Source organism: Podarcis pityusensis (assembly GCF_964106645.2).
Source record: "Podarcis pityusensis genome assembly, chromosome: 12".
NCBI classification, from domain to species: domain Eukaryota; kingdom Metazoa; phylum Chordata; class Lepidosauria; order Squamata; family Lacertidae; genus Podarcis; species Podarcis pityusensis.
Window position 1 is genome coordinate 27,975,585 of NC_138037.1, and position 21,302 is coordinate 27,996,886.

General features: G+C 42.9%; 2 protein-coding genes across 5 annotated transcripts in view; both read left to right on the forward strand.

Moving 5' to 3' along the window:
* The first annotated feature begins 1,233 nt into the window (after positions 1–1,233).
* LOC308459893 (guanine nucleotide-binding protein G(I)/G(S)/G(O) subunit gamma-11) lies at positions 1,234–5,008 on the forward strand. Of its 4 annotated transcripts, none has more exons than XM_080975674.1 (3): positions 1,234–1,747; positions 2,029–2,126; positions 4,608–5,008. In XM_080975674.1, the coding sequence occupies exons 2-3, from the start codon at positions 2,031–2,033 to the stop codon at positions 4,731–4,733; spliced, it is 222 nt and encodes a 73-aa protein (XP_080831800.1). In that variant the 5' UTR covers positions 1,234–1,747; positions 2,029–2,030; the 3' UTR covers positions 4,734–5,008. The 4 variants fall into 4 exon arrangements, with proteins under 4 accessions (XP_080831800.1, XP_080831799.1, XP_080831798.1 ...); XM_080975673.1 differs by having other exon boundaries at positions 1,238–1,747; positions 2,025–2,126; XM_080975672.1 differs by lacking the exon at positions 1,234–1,747 and adding an exon at positions 1,750–1,884 and having other exon boundaries at positions 2,025–2,126.
* A 3,553-nt stretch (positions 5,009–8,561) lies between these two features.
* The window catches only part of LOC308459890 (putative acyl-CoA dehydrogenase 6), a 50,567-nt gene continuing 37,826 nt past the window's right edge, over positions 8,562–21,302 (forward strand). The window contains exon 1 of the mRNA XM_080975657.1: positions 8,562–8,854. Coding sequence (XP_080831783.1) covers positions 8,666–8,854 — 189 coding nt within the window. The 5' untranslated portion in view covers positions 8,562–8,665. The remainder of the gene's footprint in view (positions 8,855–21,302) is intronic.

A 21,302-nucleotide genomic window follows, 5' to 3' on the forward strand; every position in this document is an offset into this window, starting at 1 on the left:
TGGGCTAGATGGGCCAGTAGTCCAACTTCACAGGTTCATATAAAATGGGCACTATGAGTGAATAGCACTTACTGTGCTATCTTCTCTTTGGTGATCACTCATAGTTGAGTAAGATTGTCTTCCATGAACACAGTTTTAACAGTGAGTCCGTAAGTGACTGTGGAGGCCAATTCTGGATCTACACGTCCTTCCACAGTGGGAACATGTTTCTGGGTGGGAGTTGATCACGGTGAGGGTTTGCCAAGCGTGCCTTCCTCTAGCACGTTTCTCCCTTTGGTAAAGGCTGTTCTCCAACTGGAGCGTTCACAGGCCAGTGTTGCCCAAGTTGTCAGTGTTTGTACCACTTTTTTTTAGATTTGCCTTGAGAGTCTTTGAACCTCTTTTGCTGACCACCAGAATCACAACAATATCAATACTGTACAGTGGTACCTCGGGTTAAGTACTTAATTTGTTCTGGAGGTCTGTTCTTAACCTGAAGCACCACTTTAGCAAATGGGGCCTCCTGCTGCACCGCCGGAGCACGATTTCTGTTCTCATCCTGAAGCAAAGTTCTTAACCTGAAGCACTATTTCTGGGTTAGTGGAGTCTGTAACCTGAAGCGTATGTAACCTGAAGCGTATGTAACCCGAGGTACCACGGTACTTCAAAAGAGGTTTGTGACCTCTTGAAACAGATTAATCCACAATGCTCGTGCTGGTGGTCACCATAATATATATGAACAGCAGAAAATAAGTCATTTAAAAAAAGAGAGAGACTTTAGGCCCGGGGAGCGGAGCTTGTGGCGCTCCAAAGGTTAATGGACTCCAGCTCCCATCAAACCCAGCTTGTTGATATTCTTATAGTCAATTGCTTCAAGATGCCTCACAAGAAGGGAATGAAATAAAGAATACCCAGAAGTAATTACACCCCACTGCATATAGGCATGCACAGCCAAAATAGGTTTGCAGCCTAATATACCGGTATGTAAATAAACAAGCTGTTGCTAGGGTGTTCCCCTGCTTCCCTTGGGGTGGGGAGAAGGACAACTCTAATAGTGTTTCCCCCCTCTATAGGTTTGCCTTTTCTATTTTCCCATGCTGCTTTCCAAGCCACCCTATTGTTTCAGGCAGGCAGAAAGGGCCAGACATTTCCTTAGCAAACCTGTTTCCTCCGGAGCGCTCAGCATGGCTGGCGTTTTCCATTGTAGAGAAAGCCGAAGCACACATCCTGTCTCTCAGAGTTTCCCTCCTCCCATCCTCCTCTCCGCCCCCCAGCTCCGCAGTCTCTCTTCATGCACACTTGAGAGCTTACAGCCTCCAGGTGTGTTAATAATCCCATATAAAAAAATTATCCAAGGGGATTTCTCTGTGAAATTCCCTGACCTCCATTCTTCCCCTCTCCTGGGGCCCAAGAGTCTTTCTAGGTAGCGAGAGAGCTGGGGTCCCCCCCCCATGCCTTGTGTGATGTTAGGGAAATGTTAGGGAAATTTGGGGATGGCCTGGAGACAGAGAAGCGAAGGATGGTTTTCCATGTATGTGTAATGCTTCTTTTTGGTTTGAAGCAGTGAAAACTAGAGAGAGAGAGAGAGAGAGAGAGCCACAGAGAGAGGTCAAACTGTGCAGTTTAATCAGATTAGGACGGATTCTGCTGATGAATTAAAATCCTGAAAGTAGTTACTAGGAGCTCAAAGAGCCTGGCAAGAAAGTTGGCTGAACAGGAAGTTGCCGCCGCTGCTACAGAGAAACCGGGACAAACTCACAAAGAGGAGGTAAGGATTTTCTGGGGAGAAAAGGAGAGGGCAGTGACATAATTAGGTAACTTTAGACGCCGGACTTAATGATCTTGTGCCCCTGCTTTTTAGTTCACTCATTCCTGCTGTGTTTCGGGGCCCTCCTGCTCATTTTGGTGAGTGGGGCCATGGACCTCTGCCCTAAAGTCCAACCCCGATGGCACCACCAGGGTGGGGAGGGCGTCTTATGCACTCAGCTGCACCTCTCAACCTCATTTAACTCTCTTTCTCCCTCTGCCTCTCTCCCTGCTTTAAGCCAGCGATGCCAGCAATCAATATAGAGGATCTGAGCGAGAAGGATAAACTGAAAATGGAAGTGGAACAGCTCCGGAAAGAAGTCAAGCTGGAACGGCAGCCGGTGAGTGCTGCGTGGTTTCTTTATTTATTATATCTGGGGAGCCTAGCTGTTGGTTGGAACAGCTCCTGTTTTCAGTGGCAGGCAGATCAAAGCCTGTTTGTTTGGAAGAGGCCTTGCGTGCATGTCTGCAGCTTGCTGGTTACAAAGCAGTTTGGCAATTTGACTGCCTAGGATCATTAAAGGGGCCTCGAAAGGAGGCCCAAACTGAAGGGAGGGGTGTGTGAAAGGGAGGAAGGGATTGATTGATTTTTCTAGACTCGGGTAAAATCAAAACAAAACAAAACACAACCATCTCTCCCCGATACATAAGGGGCACAGGTAGGGATAAAAGATCAGAATTGCATTCCATTGTGGGGAAAGATTATCCTGGCCAGATTGCGCTCAAAAGGTACACATGTGAAATCCATATGAACATGGGAAGCTGCCTTATACAGAGTCAGACCAATGGATTATTTAGATCTGATATTTCTGCATTGCAGGGGTTTGGATTAGATGAGCCTTCCAGCTCTATAATTCCATGATTTTATACGACTGGCAGAAGCTACCCAGGGTTTCAGACTAGTTGGCCCCACCAGGATATGCCAGGGATCCCCAGCAATTATTGCCAGGCAAGGGCGTGTGATCGAACCAAGTGATTAACAATGTGATTGACTAACAGCAGGTCTTGGGGGGGGGGGGGGGAATTCAATACAGTTCACATGTGCAGGTGACCCCTACCTAATCCACACTTTACAAAACAGTAAGAGAACTGGAACAAACCATCCTTCGAAAGGTGCAGTTTGCTGAATTTTGCAATGCATCTCTCACCTGAGATAGCTTCCTCACTTCGCCTAATGATAGGGCCGTCTCTCCAGACTACACACAGGGGGCTAGCATGTGAGGTAGAAAGTTAGTCGAGAACCTGTCCTATCATGCATTGCCGGGGGTTGGGCTAGATAACCCTTGGGGTCCCTTTCAACTCTACAATTCTAATTATTCAGCCAAGTAACATATGCAAAAATGCATGCATTGAGGTAAAGTGTGCATATAAATGCACATACGAGTGAAAATAATGTACAAAAATCTACTATACTAAGGAAAAACACTTTGTAAAAACGTGCAGATTGCCTAGAAATATGTGTATATTAGAAGCTGACCCTAAAATGCTGATGAAGTTTCATGAGCACTTTTCTTAAGTCTAGATCAGAACTTCTTAGTACTTCTGCCTTTATTTCTGTTTCCCCCCATTTCTGATTTAATCTATCATATGTACAACTGTGAAAGGAGTATAGGACTATCTGGATTTTCTGTCTATCGGGAACAAAATGTCTTGGGCTGCTTCTGCCTGGCCCGGCCCCCTCTTCCCAAAAAAAACCACAATTTGGGAATCACTGACACACGAGGGAATGCCTATTGACATCAGCTGCAGAACTGATGACACAGCCTGAATTAGAGTGGAAGCTGCAATTACAAGGAAAGGGGAGAAGCGTGAAGAGGCTAATTATGGGGTAGGCAAGCAGAGGGCTAAATTTGGGGCTTTTTACTGCTTTAGTACAAGACTTCAGGGAGCTGAGGTATGCAATATAGTAAGGAAGAAATGGCCAGATGACTGGGGGTGGGGTGACAAATTGGGCATGAAGTGTTTCCCTGATTATTTCCAGAAATCTGGACAGATTTGCCTCTCCTGGCAAATCTTGTAGAGAAGTGGAGATACTCAAGAGAACTGCAAGAAACTATGTTTTCATAAAGTTCATCCAGTGGCAGGGTAGGAGGTACTGTTATTTTTCACTAATATCCAGCCATAGCCCAGTGGATGAGGGATGGGGAACCTGTGCCCTCCCAGAGGATGTTATTTTCTTATTTTTATTTATAATATACTGAATTCACATCCTGCCCTTCCTCTCCAGGCGGGTGTGAGGTTGTTTTTTTTTTTTTTTAACATAGCAAATATAAAACAAATTGATGGTACAGAATACAGGCAATCCTCATTTTGTGTGGGGGTTCCATCCCAGACCCCATATGCGTTGTCAGAGTGCACATACGTCTGCTCCGCCCCTTTTTGTGGCGTTTTGGAGCTACTTCTCGGTTTGGCGCCATGCACATGTTATTTGGACACACCTAAACCAGGAGTTGCCTGTATTCCTACTACTCAACACGTTTTCACATGCAATGTATATTTTCATATGCAATATCATAATGTACACTTTAAACTGCTGTTATATTCATTTTGCATCTTTATACACTTGCTTTTTTAAAAAACAGATTTAATGTGTATGTCATGTTCTTTGTAAACTGCCTAGAGGTTTCACTTACAGTTATACAAATTTTGTTAAATAACACAAGTTGCAGGAAAAAATATTTATACATAGCAACTTGCAAATTTTATTTCTGGTGTTTATCATTAATTCATATGTGTAGTGTTTGTGTATCACTGTGAAACTATTTTCTTGCCTTCCAAAACGACCCCTGTATTTAGATTTCTTTCGCTCTCTCTTTTTGAAGGTTTCCAAATGTTCTGAAGAAATTAAAAATTACATTGAAGAAAGATCTGGAGAAGACCCTCTGGTTAAAGGCATTCCTGAAGACAGGAACCCTTTCAAAGAAAAAGGAGGATGTGTTATTGCTTAGACGAAGATGGTTAAGCAATATTGAAAGTGGAATAAAAAGCATCCTAGCATAACTAGCCAGATTTAAGTTCCAGGAGTCCTTACTGAACAAATAGACAGTGATAATCCTTTTTTTTATTTTTAAAGAAAACAGAAAATGCCTGCTTATATTTTTATTCCATGAAGCAGATTCTTGCTTACTGTATCCCTAAATAAGTTCTAGAGGCTGCTTCCTGTTCTTTTAATTTCCTGCACATGCTGATTTGAGTAATAAAAGAAATCTATTTGAACAATCAACTACAGTGTTATTTTGGTAAAGAGAATGCTAAGATGCATGGTGAAAGGCTTCTTTTTTTCTTTGCAGAAAATAGAACTGTAACCGTGAGAAAACCATGATAGCACTGTTATAATAAAAATAGGGGTTCATTTACATCTGGTGAAGTACAATGATTATGCGAGGGTTTTAGTTTTTTGGTCAGCTGCAGTAGTGTGGTGGCAAATTCAGAAGTGCAGGGGCTCCTCATGGTAGTCACAGCCATGCGCCCCCCCTCGCTCCCACCCTTCTAAGATTATACAGTGGTACCTCAGGTTACATACACTTCAGGTTACATACGCTTCAGGTTACAGACTCTGCTAACCCAGAAATAGTGCTTCAGGTTAAGAACTTTGCATCAGGATGAGAACAGAAATCGTGCTCTGGCGGCGCAGCGGCAGCAGGAGGCCCCATTAGCTAAAGTGGTGCTTCAGGTTAAGAACAGTTTCAGGTTAAGAACGGACCTCCGGAACGAATTAAGTACTTAACCCGAGGTACCACTGTACAACCTTTTAATGTTTTTATATTGTAAACTGCCCTGTGAATGAACTTCAGATGAAGGGCAGTATAGAAATTTAATAAACAGTAATAATAAAACAAGAACATTCTAAGATTATATTTAAATAATAATAATAATAATAATAATAATAATAATAATAATTAGGGGTGCATTGCTATAATTAGTGCAGATCTCCACATGTTGCTTTCAACTAGATCCAATTTTCTATGCACATACGTGGGCAAATGATTCGGATTGCTCCAATATCTTCTTTCAGAGTGACTTAAGTTGCATTTCCCTTGAAGTTCCATTGTATATAACAGAACCTGCACACTATTGCCTTGAAACTGAGGCACCTGGTTTCAGTGTTCCTAAACGCTTAAGCTTTGGAGCTACAGAACAGCAACTCCTCAACGTTCTTCCCATGCGCTTTCTCTAAAGTGACCCTAGAAGCCAATCCTCAATGGCTGACTGACCACCATTCACTCTGATTGGCTCCAATCAGCACAAAGGGTGAGAAGGCCTTTTCTCAGTGGCTAAAAATCTTGCCTTCTATACTAAGAGAGTAGCTCTAGGACACAGGAGTCAGGGCCCAAGCTGTAGAAACTGTCACAGGTCTTCAAGCCTCCACGACCCTGGACTGCTGCAAACAATGTACTTCAGATTAAATCGGCTTTATTCGTTTATTAAAAAACCCTTATCTACTGCTTTTTGTTTAGAAAAAAAAATATTAAAGCAGTTCACAACAGGCGATCCAAAATCCGATTAAAACCAAACCAACAAAAAGCAATTGAAATCAGGTAAACAAACTATACAATAGCATGGCTGCAATAACCACAGTAATCAAACCAGCAAAAACTGTTCTGAAGAGTTAGGAAATGCCAGGGTAGGAAATATCACACCATTACTGACTGCCTGATCTCCACTAGGAGTTCATTCTACATAGTGCAGGGCTGGGGAGCCTTTGGCCCTCTCTGTGTTGTTGGAACAGAGGAAGCTGCCTCATATGAAAACAGACCACTGGTCCATCTAACTCAGTATTGTATACATTGACTGGCAGAAACTCTCCAGGATTTCAAGCAGGAGTCTCTTCCAATCCTACCTGGGAGATGCCAGGGATTGAACCTGGGAGCTTCTGCTTACAAGGTAGCTGCTCAACCACTGAACCATGGCCCTTCCCTACAACTATCAGCCTCGAAGATTGGCCATGCTGGCTGCAGTTGATGAGAGATGAAGTTCCACAGCACCTGGAGGACCAAAACTCCCCCACCCCTGACACAGTAGGTGCCACAGTGGAGAAGGCTCTTACCAGGACCCCAAACACTCAAACCTCAGCTTAGGGCAGCATTCTTCAACCTTGGGAACCCATATCTTTTTGAACCACAACTTCCATGATCTCCAGTCACCTTGCTCCCTGCACCTTGTGCCTCTCCCTTTCAGAAGCCAGCCGTGATGCTGTGTTGGGAAGGCAGGTCAGCAACCCTGTCCTCCCTGTGCCACCCCACCAACTGCTACTGGAGCCATTTAAGGCAGTGGGGCTTTTATTGAACTTGAGTAGGCTTTACTTCTGAGTAAAACAGAAGGCTTGCACTGTTAATTAATACGTTCAATGAGGTATGTGGAAGTTTTTTCCATCCGGAAGGCTGCATTTTCCTTGGTTATGCACTGCCTAACCACATGCAGACTCAATTCTCCCCAGACCACGATTGAAAATTTAGTTAATTTTAAAATTAACCAGAAATTAAACGGATTAACGGCAAAGTCCTACAGGATCATAGGAAACTGTTATATTGAACCAGATTACCAGTGCATCTAGCTCAGTACTGTCTACACAGACAGGCAGCGGCTCTAGGTCAGGCGTCAGCAAACTTACCACGCCTCGGGCTGGTGTCTCCAGGGCTGATTGTGCAGCGGGCTGGAGGGCGCATGCCCATACATGAGTGCACATGCTATTTCCAGTGCACTTCCAGGTTGGAGGAGCATCGGAAATAGCTTGTGCACATGTGCACGGGCCTCCTCCGACCCAGATGTGCACTGGAAATAATGCTTGCGCATGCACAAATAACGCTTGCGCATGCGCACAAGCTATTTTTGGTGCTCCTCCGACCCAGAAATGGGCAGCCCCGGTAAGAGCGGGCAGCAGCAGCGGGTGGTGGGGCTTTCCACGGGCCGGATAAACGAGTCCCTCGGGCCTTATCTGGCCCGTGGACCTTAGTTTGGGGACCCCTGCTCCAGGATTTCAGACAGGGAGACTTTCCTGGCCAGTAGGGAGTGAATGTGGGACCTTCCGCTTGCAAAGTAGGTTCTCTGCCACTGAGCCACCATACTTCCCAATAAGCCCCATTGAATTCAATGGAGCAACCTCCCAGGTAAGTAAGGAATTGCAGCCTAAAGATGTAAAAGTTTGGAATTGGAGATTTCTAAAGAAAATATGTACTTTTAATAGACTTATACAAACTTGATATACTTACTGACAATCTTAATGTACGTGCTTATAAAAAACGGCAGCTAGCAAGCACAACATAGGGATTCTCTCCCTGTTCCTTTTCTTACACAGGAGGGACTACCTCTTCCAAGATGACTCCAGGTCACATAAGAAGCTGCTGAGACACACCATTGGTAGTTCATGTTGGCGTTATTATTATTATTATTATTAATTGAATTAATATACCGCCCAATACGTGGAGGTCCCAGGGCGGTTCACAAAACAAAATCAAAATATAAAACCACAAAATCTATAATCAAAATAAAACAACAACCCAATATCACTCCCCCCACCCCCAATGCCTGCATTACCAGACAAGGAAAATGGGCTTTTCTGCTTCAGAGATGCTGCTTGAGTCCTCTAAGCGACTCAAGAGCTTGTGAATAAGTAAATTATATTGTTTGCAGCTTTCGCTGCTGTTGTTTATTCGCAGGGACCTGCAAAGGGAAGGCTCCACCTTAAGGGTGCGACGACGGTCTCTGGAGCTGACGCAGCTCCTCCTCAGGGACTGACCGCGAAGCCTTTTCCCAAGCGACGGAAAGCGCATTCGCGGCAGCCGAGGCAAAGGTCGGAGGGGCGTTTCGAGAGGCGGCCCAGCTTCGTTCCGTCCTTCTCCGCCGCAGGGCCCGCGCAGGCGCTTTAGCTGCCCTGCCGAACATGGCTTTGCGCTGGGCTTTTGCACTAAGGCGCAAAGAGGCAGCCACGTCGCTGCTCCTTTGGCGCGGGGCGCAAGGAAGCTCTCCTCGCAGCCGGAGCAGCAGCGCTGCCGCAGTGGCCGGGTCCCCCTCCGGAGACCACCTAATATACACGCAGGAGCATTTCGCCTTGAGGGAGTCTCTGAGAAAGGTATTGCGGGCCGGGGCGCCTCGGCCTCACCGCCCGCCTCGCCTCTTCGTGTAGTTTTTTGTGTGCAGTGAATTGGGCGCTGGAATCCGCAGCCGCGGTGCCTTTTGAGTTCAAGGCGGCATCCAGACCACGCATTGAAAACAACACGGTACCGCTTTAAACCAGTCACGGCTTCCCCAACCCGCCCAAAGAATTCTGGGAGATGTAGTTTGTGAAGGGTCCCAAGAGTTCTTAGGCGACCCCCTGTTCTCAAAGAGCTACAATTTCCAGAGTGGTTTAACAGTCGTTCTCTCTTCCTTGGGAACCCTGGGTGTTGTAGTTCTGGGATCGGATCAGGGGACTCCTATAACGCTGTTTAACAGACTACATTTTCCAGGATTCCTTGGGGGGCTACATGACTGATCATGGTGCTTTCTATGGTGCAGATGTGGTTTTACTGTCACCGGCTGCAGACTCCCATTTGGTGCTGTGAAAGCAGTGGGGCTTTTCCCCTGTCCTGGCAGCCTCTGCTCTTAGCTTCCATCAGGCCCAGCCAACATGGTCAAGATCCAGGGATGATGGGAATTGTAGTCCAGCAACTTCTGGAGGTCCCCACATTGGCTAGAACAATCTCCATAGCGCAGGATAGTAGCATAACAGGCTATCTACCCCTAGGGAAATTGCACGGGTGTTTTATTTAGTTTTTAAGTTGGGCTTTGTTCTGAAAAAGAAAAAGAAAGTACTGAAGCTGAACAGGGATAACATGAGGTAGCGATGCTTTGTTCACAGTGCCACGCAGATACCCTTTAAAAACCAAGCAAACTGTGGACCTAGGCGTGAAAGCAGCCAGGCTCTGGTGCAGGGTCCAGAACTATAAGACAAAGGGTCAGTAGCTGTGGTAACTGAAAATGCAATGTGAAATATGTTCCTACTGCCAGCATTCTGAGTAGCTGCTCTAGTACTGGCATAATTTGTAGATGGGATTAGAAACAATTGGGATAATAGTTATGGCTCAAAGGAGAAACTGCACCACCCTGATTACTGAGCCCAGGGCGTGCTTTGGGAGTTGGTTTCATTAAAATCTACAAGAACTTTACATTATTTCATCAAATAGTATTAACTAATATGTCACGCATTTGCAGTTACTAATTTTTTTGTTTCCTAATACTTCCAAAAGGTTGGGGAATAGTATTTAATAGTATTTTAACTCAGTAATGACAGACCAGAATGGCAAGGTAGTCAGACACAAAGCCAGATTGGTTGCCAGAGGTTTTTCACAGGTACCAGGACAGGATTACCACGAGACCTACTCACCCACCGTCAAGTATGAGAGCATTTGGCTGATGCTCAAGATTGCTGCGGAGCAGAAACTGCATGTTTCCCATCATGACATTAATACAGCTTTTTTGTACAGGGTTTTGGGGGAGGAGCTGTTTATGCTTCCACCTGATGGAATGCAGATACAGAAGGGAATGGTCTGTAAACTTCAGAAATCCTTATATGGTCTCAAGCAGAGTGCCAGGTATTGGAACACAAAGCTCACTGAGACATTGCTTTCTCTAGGTTTTCACCAGGGCAAAGCTGATCCTTGTGTGTTTGTCAAGGAGGAGGGGCAAAACAAACTGTATTGTTTATGTTTTGTTGATGATCTTCTGATGTTTTGGAAGAATCAGGCTTTGTACCAAAGCACCCTAGCTCAGCTGAAGGAGCACTTTGACATGAAGGATCTTGGTGAGGTATCCAACTATCTTTCTCTGCAGGTGGAGAGGGACCAAGCAGGTAATTTTCTGGTACACCAAACACAGAAAATTGCTGATGTATTAACCAGGTTGAATTTGGTTGATGCAAACCCAGCAGACAGACCGATGGTGACAGGTTACCAGGTAGATAGTACTGCTGAAGCGTTTTCTGACACTACCCTATACAGATGCATTCTAGGCAAGCTGAATTTCATTGCTAGATGCTCAAGACCTGACATAGCTGTAAGCACTAACCTGCTTAGCAGACATGCTAATAATCCTACTGTTCAGGATTGGAAAGCTCTGAAGCGCATAGCCCTCTATTTGAAAGGGACTTTGCACTACAGGCTGAGGTTCACCAGTCAGAAGACTGGAGGTCTTGAAATCTTTGCAGATGCAAGTTTTGGAAGTGACACCACGGATGGTACAAGCACTTCTGGAGTATGCTACATGTACAACCACTGTCTGTTTGACTGGCTGTGCAAGAAGCAGACGACAGTGAGCCTAAGTTCCTGTGAAGCAGAACTCAATGCTGTCATTTTCACTCATGGATTGTGAATGGTTGATGCAACTGTTTAAGGACATCAGAGTTTCTGTGAAATGTCCTATACAAGTGTATCAAGACAATAGATCCTGTTTGGCTTTGCTGAACTCAGAGAGATGCAAGCAAAGAACCAAGTCCTTGCAGATTAAGCTGCATCGTGCAAGAGAGTGTATTCAGAAAGGACTCATTCAGGTGTCCTACATGCCAGGAAATGAAATTCCTGCTGATCTGTTGTCTAAGGTTGTTAACAGAGAACAACTTTAGGTTTATGTACAAAGGTTGCAATTGGGTTGAACCACAGGTACTACAGGTTACACAGAAAGGGGGAGGATGTTAGGATATTTCCGTTCCACCTTAAAAGGGAGCAGGCTTTGTGAGTCATAGAGTCTGTGTATTTCCTGTTCACAGGAAGTTTATGTTTTCTATTGCTTTCGTTTCTCTCTCTGTATCCGAGACACTGAAGCAGGCAGTCATGTTTTTCTTTGTTCTGATCAACGCGGAATAAACTTGTAAATAATGCTCTCCTGCGTGCATCTTTCGCTGTGCATTATCTGCTGATAGCGCGTGCACCAGTTCTGGAATGTGGCAGGCTATTTCTGGAGCTCGTGTCACTAATTGCAGATACTGCGTGTCCGGAGGCGGCTTGGGGGCCATGATGGACTTTGTCTCCCTGGCAGTATCCCAACAATATGATGGAATCTTTTTTTTTTTTTTTTTTAAATTTTTTTTATTGGTTTTACAGAAAAATTTTAAACAATACAAACAAATAAAAAAACACATACAAACATGTATAATTTCATAACCTTTTTTTCATATCCCTCTCTTCTCGGACTCCCCCAAACCTCCCCTTCCTACATCCCAATTTCCAAAATTATTTCAGCAAATTCTAATTAATTTTATCAAATATATTTTTTCTTATTCTTTTCTTCAACTTAATCTTATGTCGCTGTAATCTCCTTTTCTTTCTCCAAACCTCGACATTTTAACATTCCTCAATTTTATAATAGTTCTTAAGATAAATTTTAAATTTCTTCCAATCTTCTTCCGCCGTCTCTTTCCCCTGCTCACGGATTCTGCCAGTCATCTCAGCCAATGTCATATAGTCTATTACCTTCATCTGCCACTCTTCCAAGGTGGGTAATTCTTCTGTCTTCCAATACTTTGCGATGAGTATTCTTGCTGCTGTCGTAGCATACATAAAGAAAATTCTATCTTTCTTTGACACCAATTGGCCGACAATGCCCAAGAGAAAGGCCTCTGGTTTCTTAGGGAAAGTACATTTAAGTACCTTTTTCATTTCATTATATATCATTTCCCAGAAAGCCTTAATCTTCGGGCACGTCCACCAAAGATGATAAAAAGTACCTTCCGTTTCTTTACACTTCCAACACTTATTATCAGGCAAATGATAAATTTTTGCTAGCTTGACTGGGGTCATGTACCACCTATAGATCATTTTCATAATATTTTCCTTTAAGGCATTACATGCCGTAAATTTTATACCGGTGTTCCACAACCATTCCCAGTCAGCAAACATAATGTTATGACCAATGTCCTGTGCCCACTTAATCATAGCTGATTTAACTGTTTCATCTTGTGTATTCCATTTCAGCAGCAGATTATACATTTTTGACAAATTCTTAGTATTGGGTTCTAACAGTTCAATTTCTAATTTTGATTTCTCCACCTGGAATCCAATTTTCCTGTCTTGTTTATGCACCTCCATTATTTGATAATAATGGAGCCAATCTCGAACTTTGGGTTTCAATTTCTCATAACTCTGTAACTTCAATTTATCTCCATCTTGTTCCAAAATTTCCCAATACTTTAGCCATTCAGCTTCCATATTAAGCTTTTTCAGCGCCGTAGCCTCCAAAGGTGACAACCATCTAGGGGTTTTACTTTCCAACAAATCTTTATATCTTATCCAAACGTTATATAATGCTTTTCTGACAATATGGTTTTTAAAGGCCCTATGCACCTTAATTTTATCATACCATAAATATGCATGCCAACCAAATGTATTGTTAAAACCTTCTAAGTCCAAGATATCTGTATTCTCGAGGAGCATCCATTCTTTCAGCCAGCAAAATGCTGCTGCTTCATAATACAGTTTTAAGTCCGGCAGGGCAAACCCCCCTCTTTCTTTTGCATCCGTCAGTATTTTAAATTTTATTCTGGGCTTTTTGCCCTGCCAGACAAATTTCGAAATATCCTTCTGCCACCTCTTGAAACAGTCTATCTTGTCCAGAATTTGTAGTGTTTGGAACAAAAATAACATTCTAGGCAATACATTCATCTTAATAGCTGCAATTCGGCCTAACATTGACAATCTCAAATTTGACCATATTTCTAGATCTTTTTTAATTTCCGACCAACATTTTTCATAATTGTCTTTATACAAGTTCAAATTCTTAGATGTCAAATAGACCCCTAGGTATTTCACCTTCTTTACCACTGTCAAACCTGTTTCATTCTGGAACTTCTCCCTCTCCATGACTGTCAAATTTTTTTCCAAAACTTTAGTCTTTTGTTTATTCAATTTAAATCCGGCCACCTGAACAATATGATGGAATCTTGGTCTCTTTCGCCGAGTGGAAAAACTAGGTTTACAGGAATAGTTCATGTTTCATGTTGTCTTTCCTCAGGTATACTGTACTTTTGACCAGTGCACGAGCCAGGGTAATCATTTAGCTTCCTTCACTTCTTGCAAGCCTTTCAGCAAGCATGCAAGACTAGAGATTTCTCAGGCTATCTAGGGCAGGAGATCTCAGACTCTGCAGCTATTGAGGCGCAAGAGGGAGGTGTTGGCATGCTCCAGAAACCTTGGCTATGGCTTGTGGTTAGGGAGCTTACTGAGCCAAACCTTGGCTTAGCTCAGTGCAATGCAGAAGTTAAAAAAAAAGAAGAAAACAGACCAGGTAGGAGCAGAGCAGCTTTGAACTTCTATCTGGGAACCTGCGTAGTCCCAGTGAGCCATGGTTTGGCTTACTATGATATGTGAAACAGGCCACTGTACCCTTTTCTGACTAAACTACAATACTTCAGCCTCTCTGTGGAGGGAAAGAAACTCTTAATTGTGCCAGAGGCAGGTCACAGAACACATGTCTGAACTCTGAATAAGCCTTTCTGCTTCAATAATACTTCAACCACAATAAATACTTTTTTTGGCTTGCCTCTTAGAACCTTCCTGTGGACATTAGTGAAACACAAGGGATGTTTATTACTACTATTGGCTGAAACCATTGTCCTCTTGTCTTATCTTCCCTGCCCTTGCAAACTCAGAAACGTGCTCTGCAATCTTGTTTTGATTGTGCTTCTCTGCTAAATGAAAGAATCAAAAAGTATTTTAGATTCCAAAAGAAGAAGAAGAAGAAGAAAAGGGAGATGATATGCTAGCATTATTATTTTTGAAAAGCCACAGTCAACAGTATTAATCTTTGAGAAGGTCAGTGACGTTTAAAACACTGGTGTGTCCAATTAGAGCATGTATTCTGGTTAAGTGAAGGAATCCAGTATTTGAGCTTCCCCTAGAAAGAGATAAAGCAAGACTGGACATGGTAGGAGTTGCTTTAGTTCACTTTGTTTTGGGTGATTCCATAAATGTGTGACATGATTCACATAGATGGGACTGAGCTAAAAATGGCTGGGGAAGGAATGATGTCGCCGCGTTTCCCCCCTTCCCATCACCTCAATCTGTCAGCACAACAAAGGCACAAAACATGCAAGTACATTTTACGTCCTTCTTAGACCCAATCACATTGTGGTATTTGTGATATTTGAAGGAATTGCTGTGACATGTTTGATGATAGCAGGCTCACAAGCCTGTGAACAATTGACTGTGGCATGAGAAAGGACCTTTTTGATGGGTGGTGGATGTGGGACAGAGGGGATGGAACCCTCTGGCCTGGGAGGCTTAAAAAGACACCACATTTATACCCTGCCTTTCCTTGTAAGAGCTCAAAGTGGCATACAAACTTCTCCCTCTTTTCACTTTATTCTCGCAACAACCCTGTGAGGTAGGTTTGGCAAAGAGACAGTGATTTGGCCCAAGGTCACCTAGTGGGCTTCATGGCTGAGTGGGGATTTGAACCCTGTTCTCCCAGGTGCTAGTCCAGCACTCTAACCACTACTCCACACTGGCTTTTCTTACGTGGCCACATTATAGATGTACTGTCTTGCAATCAAGACTGTACTATCTTCTATTCCTGGCTTGCTGTAGTACTTCAACAGATTATTCAGCTGCATCATGATGATTATCTGATTGTGTTTCATTATATATTGTTTTTACATTTTGCTAGCTCTTTCGAAGGATCATACAAATGGAAAGCAGCATATAACTTTTAATATAAATAAATAGTTTTATGGGGAAAGGCCCAAGGAACCTGTCCTGAAGAGTAAAAGTTATGAGAGAAAACCTAAGACCTCAGAGCAATTCCCAAAAAGTGGAGAGGTTTTATGGCAGGGGAAATCTGCAGACATTTGTGGTTATCCAAGGCACTCTCTGGGTCAGATTTACAACAGAGTACTCATTCTCTATATAGTATGGAAATGATGTTTTTGAAGGGACTAAACACAATGCCCCAACAGCCCTGTTGCTTTTTCCATTTAATAAATTAGGATTAGGACTGCAGTTGCAGGTGATTCCCTCTAATTTATGTGTATGATGGGCAACAGTGAGGTATTTTTGTTTGTTTAGTCGTTTAGTCGTTTCCGACTCTTCGTGACCCCATGGACCAGAGCACGCCAGGCACTCCTGTCCTCCACTGCCTCCCGCAGTTTGGTCAAACTCATGCTGGTAGCTTCAAGAACACTGTCCAACCATCTCGTCCTCTGTCGTCCCCTTCTCCTTGTGCCCTCAATCTTTCCCAACACCAGGGTCTTTTCCAGGGAGTCTTCTCTTCTCATGAGGTGGCCAAAGTATTGGAGCCTCAGCTTCAGGATCTAATATGCAGCATATTTAGGTGGAAATCCTATGCCCACTTAACCTGGAAGTAAGCCCTGTTGAAGTTAATGGGACTTACTTCCATGTAAATATATGTAGGATTATACTGTTGGTTGACAAGGGAAGCTTAAGGGGTTTGGTTTCCATTGTTCTGAACGTGAATAGGGATGGTACTGTAAGCAGTTTTTAGTGCCTTCTATTAGAATTATTCCCAGATTTTATAATAAATGAAAACATGCTGTATTGTGAAGTGAATTCAAGAAATTACTTTTAAAAGATCCTTTTAAAGTGATTATCGTCTTGATTATTGGTATAAGTAGCAAAAATAGCTATCATCTCGCAGTCATTGATCTTAATATTAGCTTTTAAAATTGCCCTGTTATCATTAAAGAACTATGTCTGGCTCTTTGCTCATTCTTTGCTCCTACTATCTTTCTCCTCATTAATTAAAGAGCAGTCTTCATGAATTATTTTGTCATGAGGCTATGAGGAAGTCTTTCCCTTACTGTCTCCCGCTGGCATTATAGGCACTGTTAATATAATAACTCAAATGTGCTCTATTTATTAGGTCCCAAAATGTAATTAAGCACCATACTGGTCGTATTAATATATACAGGAGCTAAAGTGGATATCACAGTTATGGATAATACTTAAGGGATTAATTAATTAGGCCACATCTGCATCTTAGAGCTAAAGCACTCTTATTCTACTTTAACAGTCACAGTTTCCCTCGAAGAATTCTGGGAAATGTGGCTTTTTAAGGGTGCTGAGAGTTGTTGAGCAATTTCTGTTCCTCTCACAGACATACAATTCCTAGAGATTTATGGGAAAGAGGATTGATTGTTAAACCACTCTTGAAAATAAATTCTGTCTACAGTTAGTAGTACCTAATTTTGGACAAGAGACTTGTAAAAAAAGTTGTTGCTTTTAATTTCCATTGCAACCTAAAAACTGACCTTTAATCAATTACTAAGGTCACCAGACTGTGTATTTTAAAATCTTTCTCAGATGATTTTAAAGTCTTGCACAGATGACCCCATGCTTGGCTTATGATCAAGGGAAGATTTCATTAAGGCCCACTAAGTAACTGCTGCCAACCTAGCAGTTCGAAAGCACGTCAAAGTGCAAGTAGATAAATACGTATTGCTCTGGCAGGAAGGTAAATGGTGTTTCCGTGTGCTGCTCTGGTTCGCCAGAAGCGGCTTAGTCATGCTGGAAAAACTGTCTGCAGACAAACGCCAGCTCCCTCGGCCAGTAAAGCGAGATGAGCGCCGCAACCCCAGAGTCGCCCGCGACTAGACTTAACTGTCAGGGGTCCTTTACCTTAACCTTTTAAGTAACTTGTAATAGAGATGTAGGGCAATTGGTATTCAGCTGTCTTTACTATTTTATCTTAATTGTTATTTGAAATGTTGGACAGAAATGAAATATAAAAACCATGCATATCCATGTCTTGTTCCTTCTACAACTAAAGGAAGCCGATCTAGTAGGCATGGTTTTCCCCCACAGATTGAGAGACCACCTTTGCAGCAGGAATTGTGTATAATTCTGTATTGTGGCAAATAACTAATCATGAACAACCACACTTTCTTGTGCACGCATGTGAATGAGCACAGAATTTCATTAAGGTGGGTTTGTTAATTTCTCTTCAGTATTGGTTAATGCTCCAGGTTTGTAGAGTATATCTTGAGATGAAAGAGGGTGGAGCATCTTTTGCCTTCATGGAGCATAAGCCAAAGTTTGTGATCCAGCTATCCTAGTAAAGTTGTACCTTGGAAGTTGAATGGAATCCGAACATTTCCAAAATGTTCAAAAACCAAATCACAGCTTCTGATTGGCTGCAGGAAGCTCCTGTAGCCAATCAGAAGCCATGGAAGCCCCGTCAGATGTTCAGCTTCCAAAAGAACAGTCACTTCTGGGTTTTGATCGGGAGCCAAAATGTTTGAGAACTAGGCTGTTCAACTTCCAAGGTATGGCCGTATTAGAATCTACAGTGCTTTATGGCAAGATGATGTTATCAAGTTGCAGTAGTTTGTATTTCATCCCAGATTTAGAACTTCTACTCTGTATTTGTTTGCTCTGGGGACCATTTGGAGGACAGCTGCTGATGGGCTCTATGTTTTCATATAATATGAAGACTCAAGGTATTCATCCATGGTGTAGTCACCAGTCACCAATTCTGGGCTTCTTGTTTTTGTTTTTCTCTTGGTTTTCCAGTATGGAATCTTCCACTTTTGCCCCAGAAGGAACTTTTCACAGACCTATTTTTCCCAACATGAAAAATGAGGTGCCAAAGGTGATCTCATGGTAATTTTTACCATATTAAAAAATGTTTTTGTACCTTGACTCATTCTAGGCGGAACTAGATGGGACAGTAGTAAACATGGAGTTGGCCTAAGCGACACCAGTTGACACCTTACAGCTGAGGTTAGTAATACCCATCCAGAGGCTAGCTCATAAACCAAAAAGACCCCACTGATTTTGGCAATGGTGGCAGCAAAATAAAAATAAAAATAAAAAATAGCCACAGCACTCTGACAGGGATGTGAGTTGCTCCTCCCCAGTCACCAGATTGTTCATTTAATGAGAAGGAAGGAGGAATAATTCTCTTCCTCATTTGATTTCCATGGATCAGTTGAGGGGGGCAGTGTGTGCAAAAATGTTTGTGGCCATACCTACTGCAGGTGTGTAGCCCCTTGGCAGGGTGAATGCAACCCCTCCCCCCATAGTCCCAGATACAGACGTATGTAGAAAGCAACTTTTATTTGTACTGTGTTCCATGTAGCTGATCACTGATTGTGGAGGCAGGTTCACTAGGATGAACAGGGCACTGTCTGACCACCAGCCTGTGCCCTTCCTTACAACTAGTTCAAGGGATGGCCCTGACTGTCAGCTTCCTCCATAGGCTCAGTGTTGTCCCTTGTAGAACTCAATAGGGAGGGGAGGGACAAAACCAGAATTAGTTGGATTTGCCTGTCACTTTCTCTGGCGCCACCTACTGTTCGTCTCCCTGCCTCCCACCCTACCAGTCCAACAGGCACCAGCCGCCAGCGAGTCTTACTAAACTCCAGCTACTGTTAACCTGCAGTTCAGTACACGCGCACACATAAAATAACAATCTGACTGTCTGGAATGTGTATATTTATATATATCCATGGTGGAAGCCTGCAAGGAGTTGATACCATCACTGGGAAAGGAAGCCCAGGACTCTTTTTGTTTGTGCTGATTACAAGGCAAACACTTGGCACAGATGACAATCATTAATAACCCTGTTTAATCCATTTCAAGAATGTCATGTTAAAGGAGTGGTATAGGGTGTATTGACATGAAAACACTATATTCTTCTGAACATCTCCAGAGAAGCTCTACATAGATTTGTCAACACGTGACAGTTTAGAAAGTAGATGTGTTTACTTCCAGATTAAATGGTTGCCTATTTTTGCACCATGAGATTTGCTTATTTTCCTGGTGAGGGGAAAAGATTAAAAACAGCAAACACACTTATTTTGTGATAATGATTTTGCATTCATCTCTCTGTCTTGCTTCAGCACATAGCTAGTTTTCACGACAAAACTGAACAGAAAAGCAGTAACTTTCTCATAAAAAGACTAACATTTCTATCTATTAGATGTCAGAGGAAGAAAATTCTAAGGGTATATGAACTGATTGTTGTAGGGATAAAATGAGATGTGGTGGTAGAACGACAAATGTCATATTTAGCTCTATGGAGGAAAGGCGGGATATAAATAAAGGTGCTGGTCAGCAATTAGGCTTGTTCAATCTTCTTACTGAAAATTGAGTTGCTGCTTTAAGCAGATTTCAAGAAACCTGTTAAAGAGTGTTACAATGGTGTGTCCTTTATTATAATTATATATATATATATAAAATAAATGGGATTCAATTTTGTAAGTGGAACCTACAACAAAATGTTGCAGTGTGGAGTGTTCAGAATTTCAGCCATGCCATTCTTGTCTCACTTTCTAGTTTTCTGTCTCTCTGGCCCTGTCAATCTGCAGTCTGTGACCACTCAGCCCAGTGTTCATTTGGCTGATGAGGGGTTTCACAAGTTTGCTGACACCTCTTCCATGTGTGAAGATGTTACAGTGTTGGCTATATAAGCAATGACACCTAGCCTCAGAAACAGGGGAAATGATTTCAAAGTTCACTGACAAAGTATACTCTACTGCACATGAGTCAGTAACTCATTTCCTGCAAACTATGGTGCGTCATCTGAATATGTAACCTGAATGCTGACTTGCATACCTCTGTGATAGTTTTAGCTGTTTGTAATAAATTGTTCTTTTTTCTGACAAAAAAAATGTTTTCCTTCTCATGTTAATAGAACCACAGAATGGTGGAGTTGGAAGGGACCCCGAGGGTCATCCAGTCCAACCCCTTGCAATGCAGGAATCTCATCTGGACCATACATGATCTCAACTAGATCATTCAACCTCTGCTTAAAAACCTCGAAGGAAGGAGAGTCCACCACCTCTTGTGGGAGTCTGAGCCACTGTTGAGCAGCTCTTAACTGTCGGAAAGTTCTTGATGTTTAGTCAGAATCTCCTTTCTTGTAACTTGAATCCATTGATTTGGGTCCTAGCCTCTGGAGCAGGAAAAAAAATAAGCTTGCTCCATTCTCCGTATGACAGCCCTTTAGATATTTGAAGATGGCTATCCTATTTCAGTCTCTTCTTTACCAGGCTAAACATACCCAACTCCCTCAACCATTCCTCGTAAGGCTTGGTTTCCAGAACCTTTCAAGATTCATGAGGAAAATAATTCTTATCTCATATGTTTATCTGCCTCCATTTTTCCATTTACTTCCAAGCAGCTTCCATACACCTGCAGGGCAGAAAGGATTCACAAAGGAGTGTGTGAATTTCTGTGGTTCCCCAAAGGGAATTTAGTTGGAAGTGGGGAAAGAGCTGCCATTTGTCAGGCCCTCAAGCAACCTTCACCCATCTGTTGCCCTCCAGATGCTTTGGACTACAACTCCCATCAGCCCCAGCCAACACATGGAGGCTAGTCCATTAGGGCAAATGGGGTCTATCAGCTTTCCCCTGCTTAGTCTCCACATTGCCCTTGTAGAACTCAGTGGGGAGGAGGAGGGGCAAACTTAGAATAAGTTGGCTGTGGCGCCATCTACTGTGGGGCTCCCTGCCTTCTGCCCTACCAGTCCCAGTGGGCACCAGCCAGCACCAACTACAGGATGCTGTTGATTTGAATTGAAAACGTGATTAA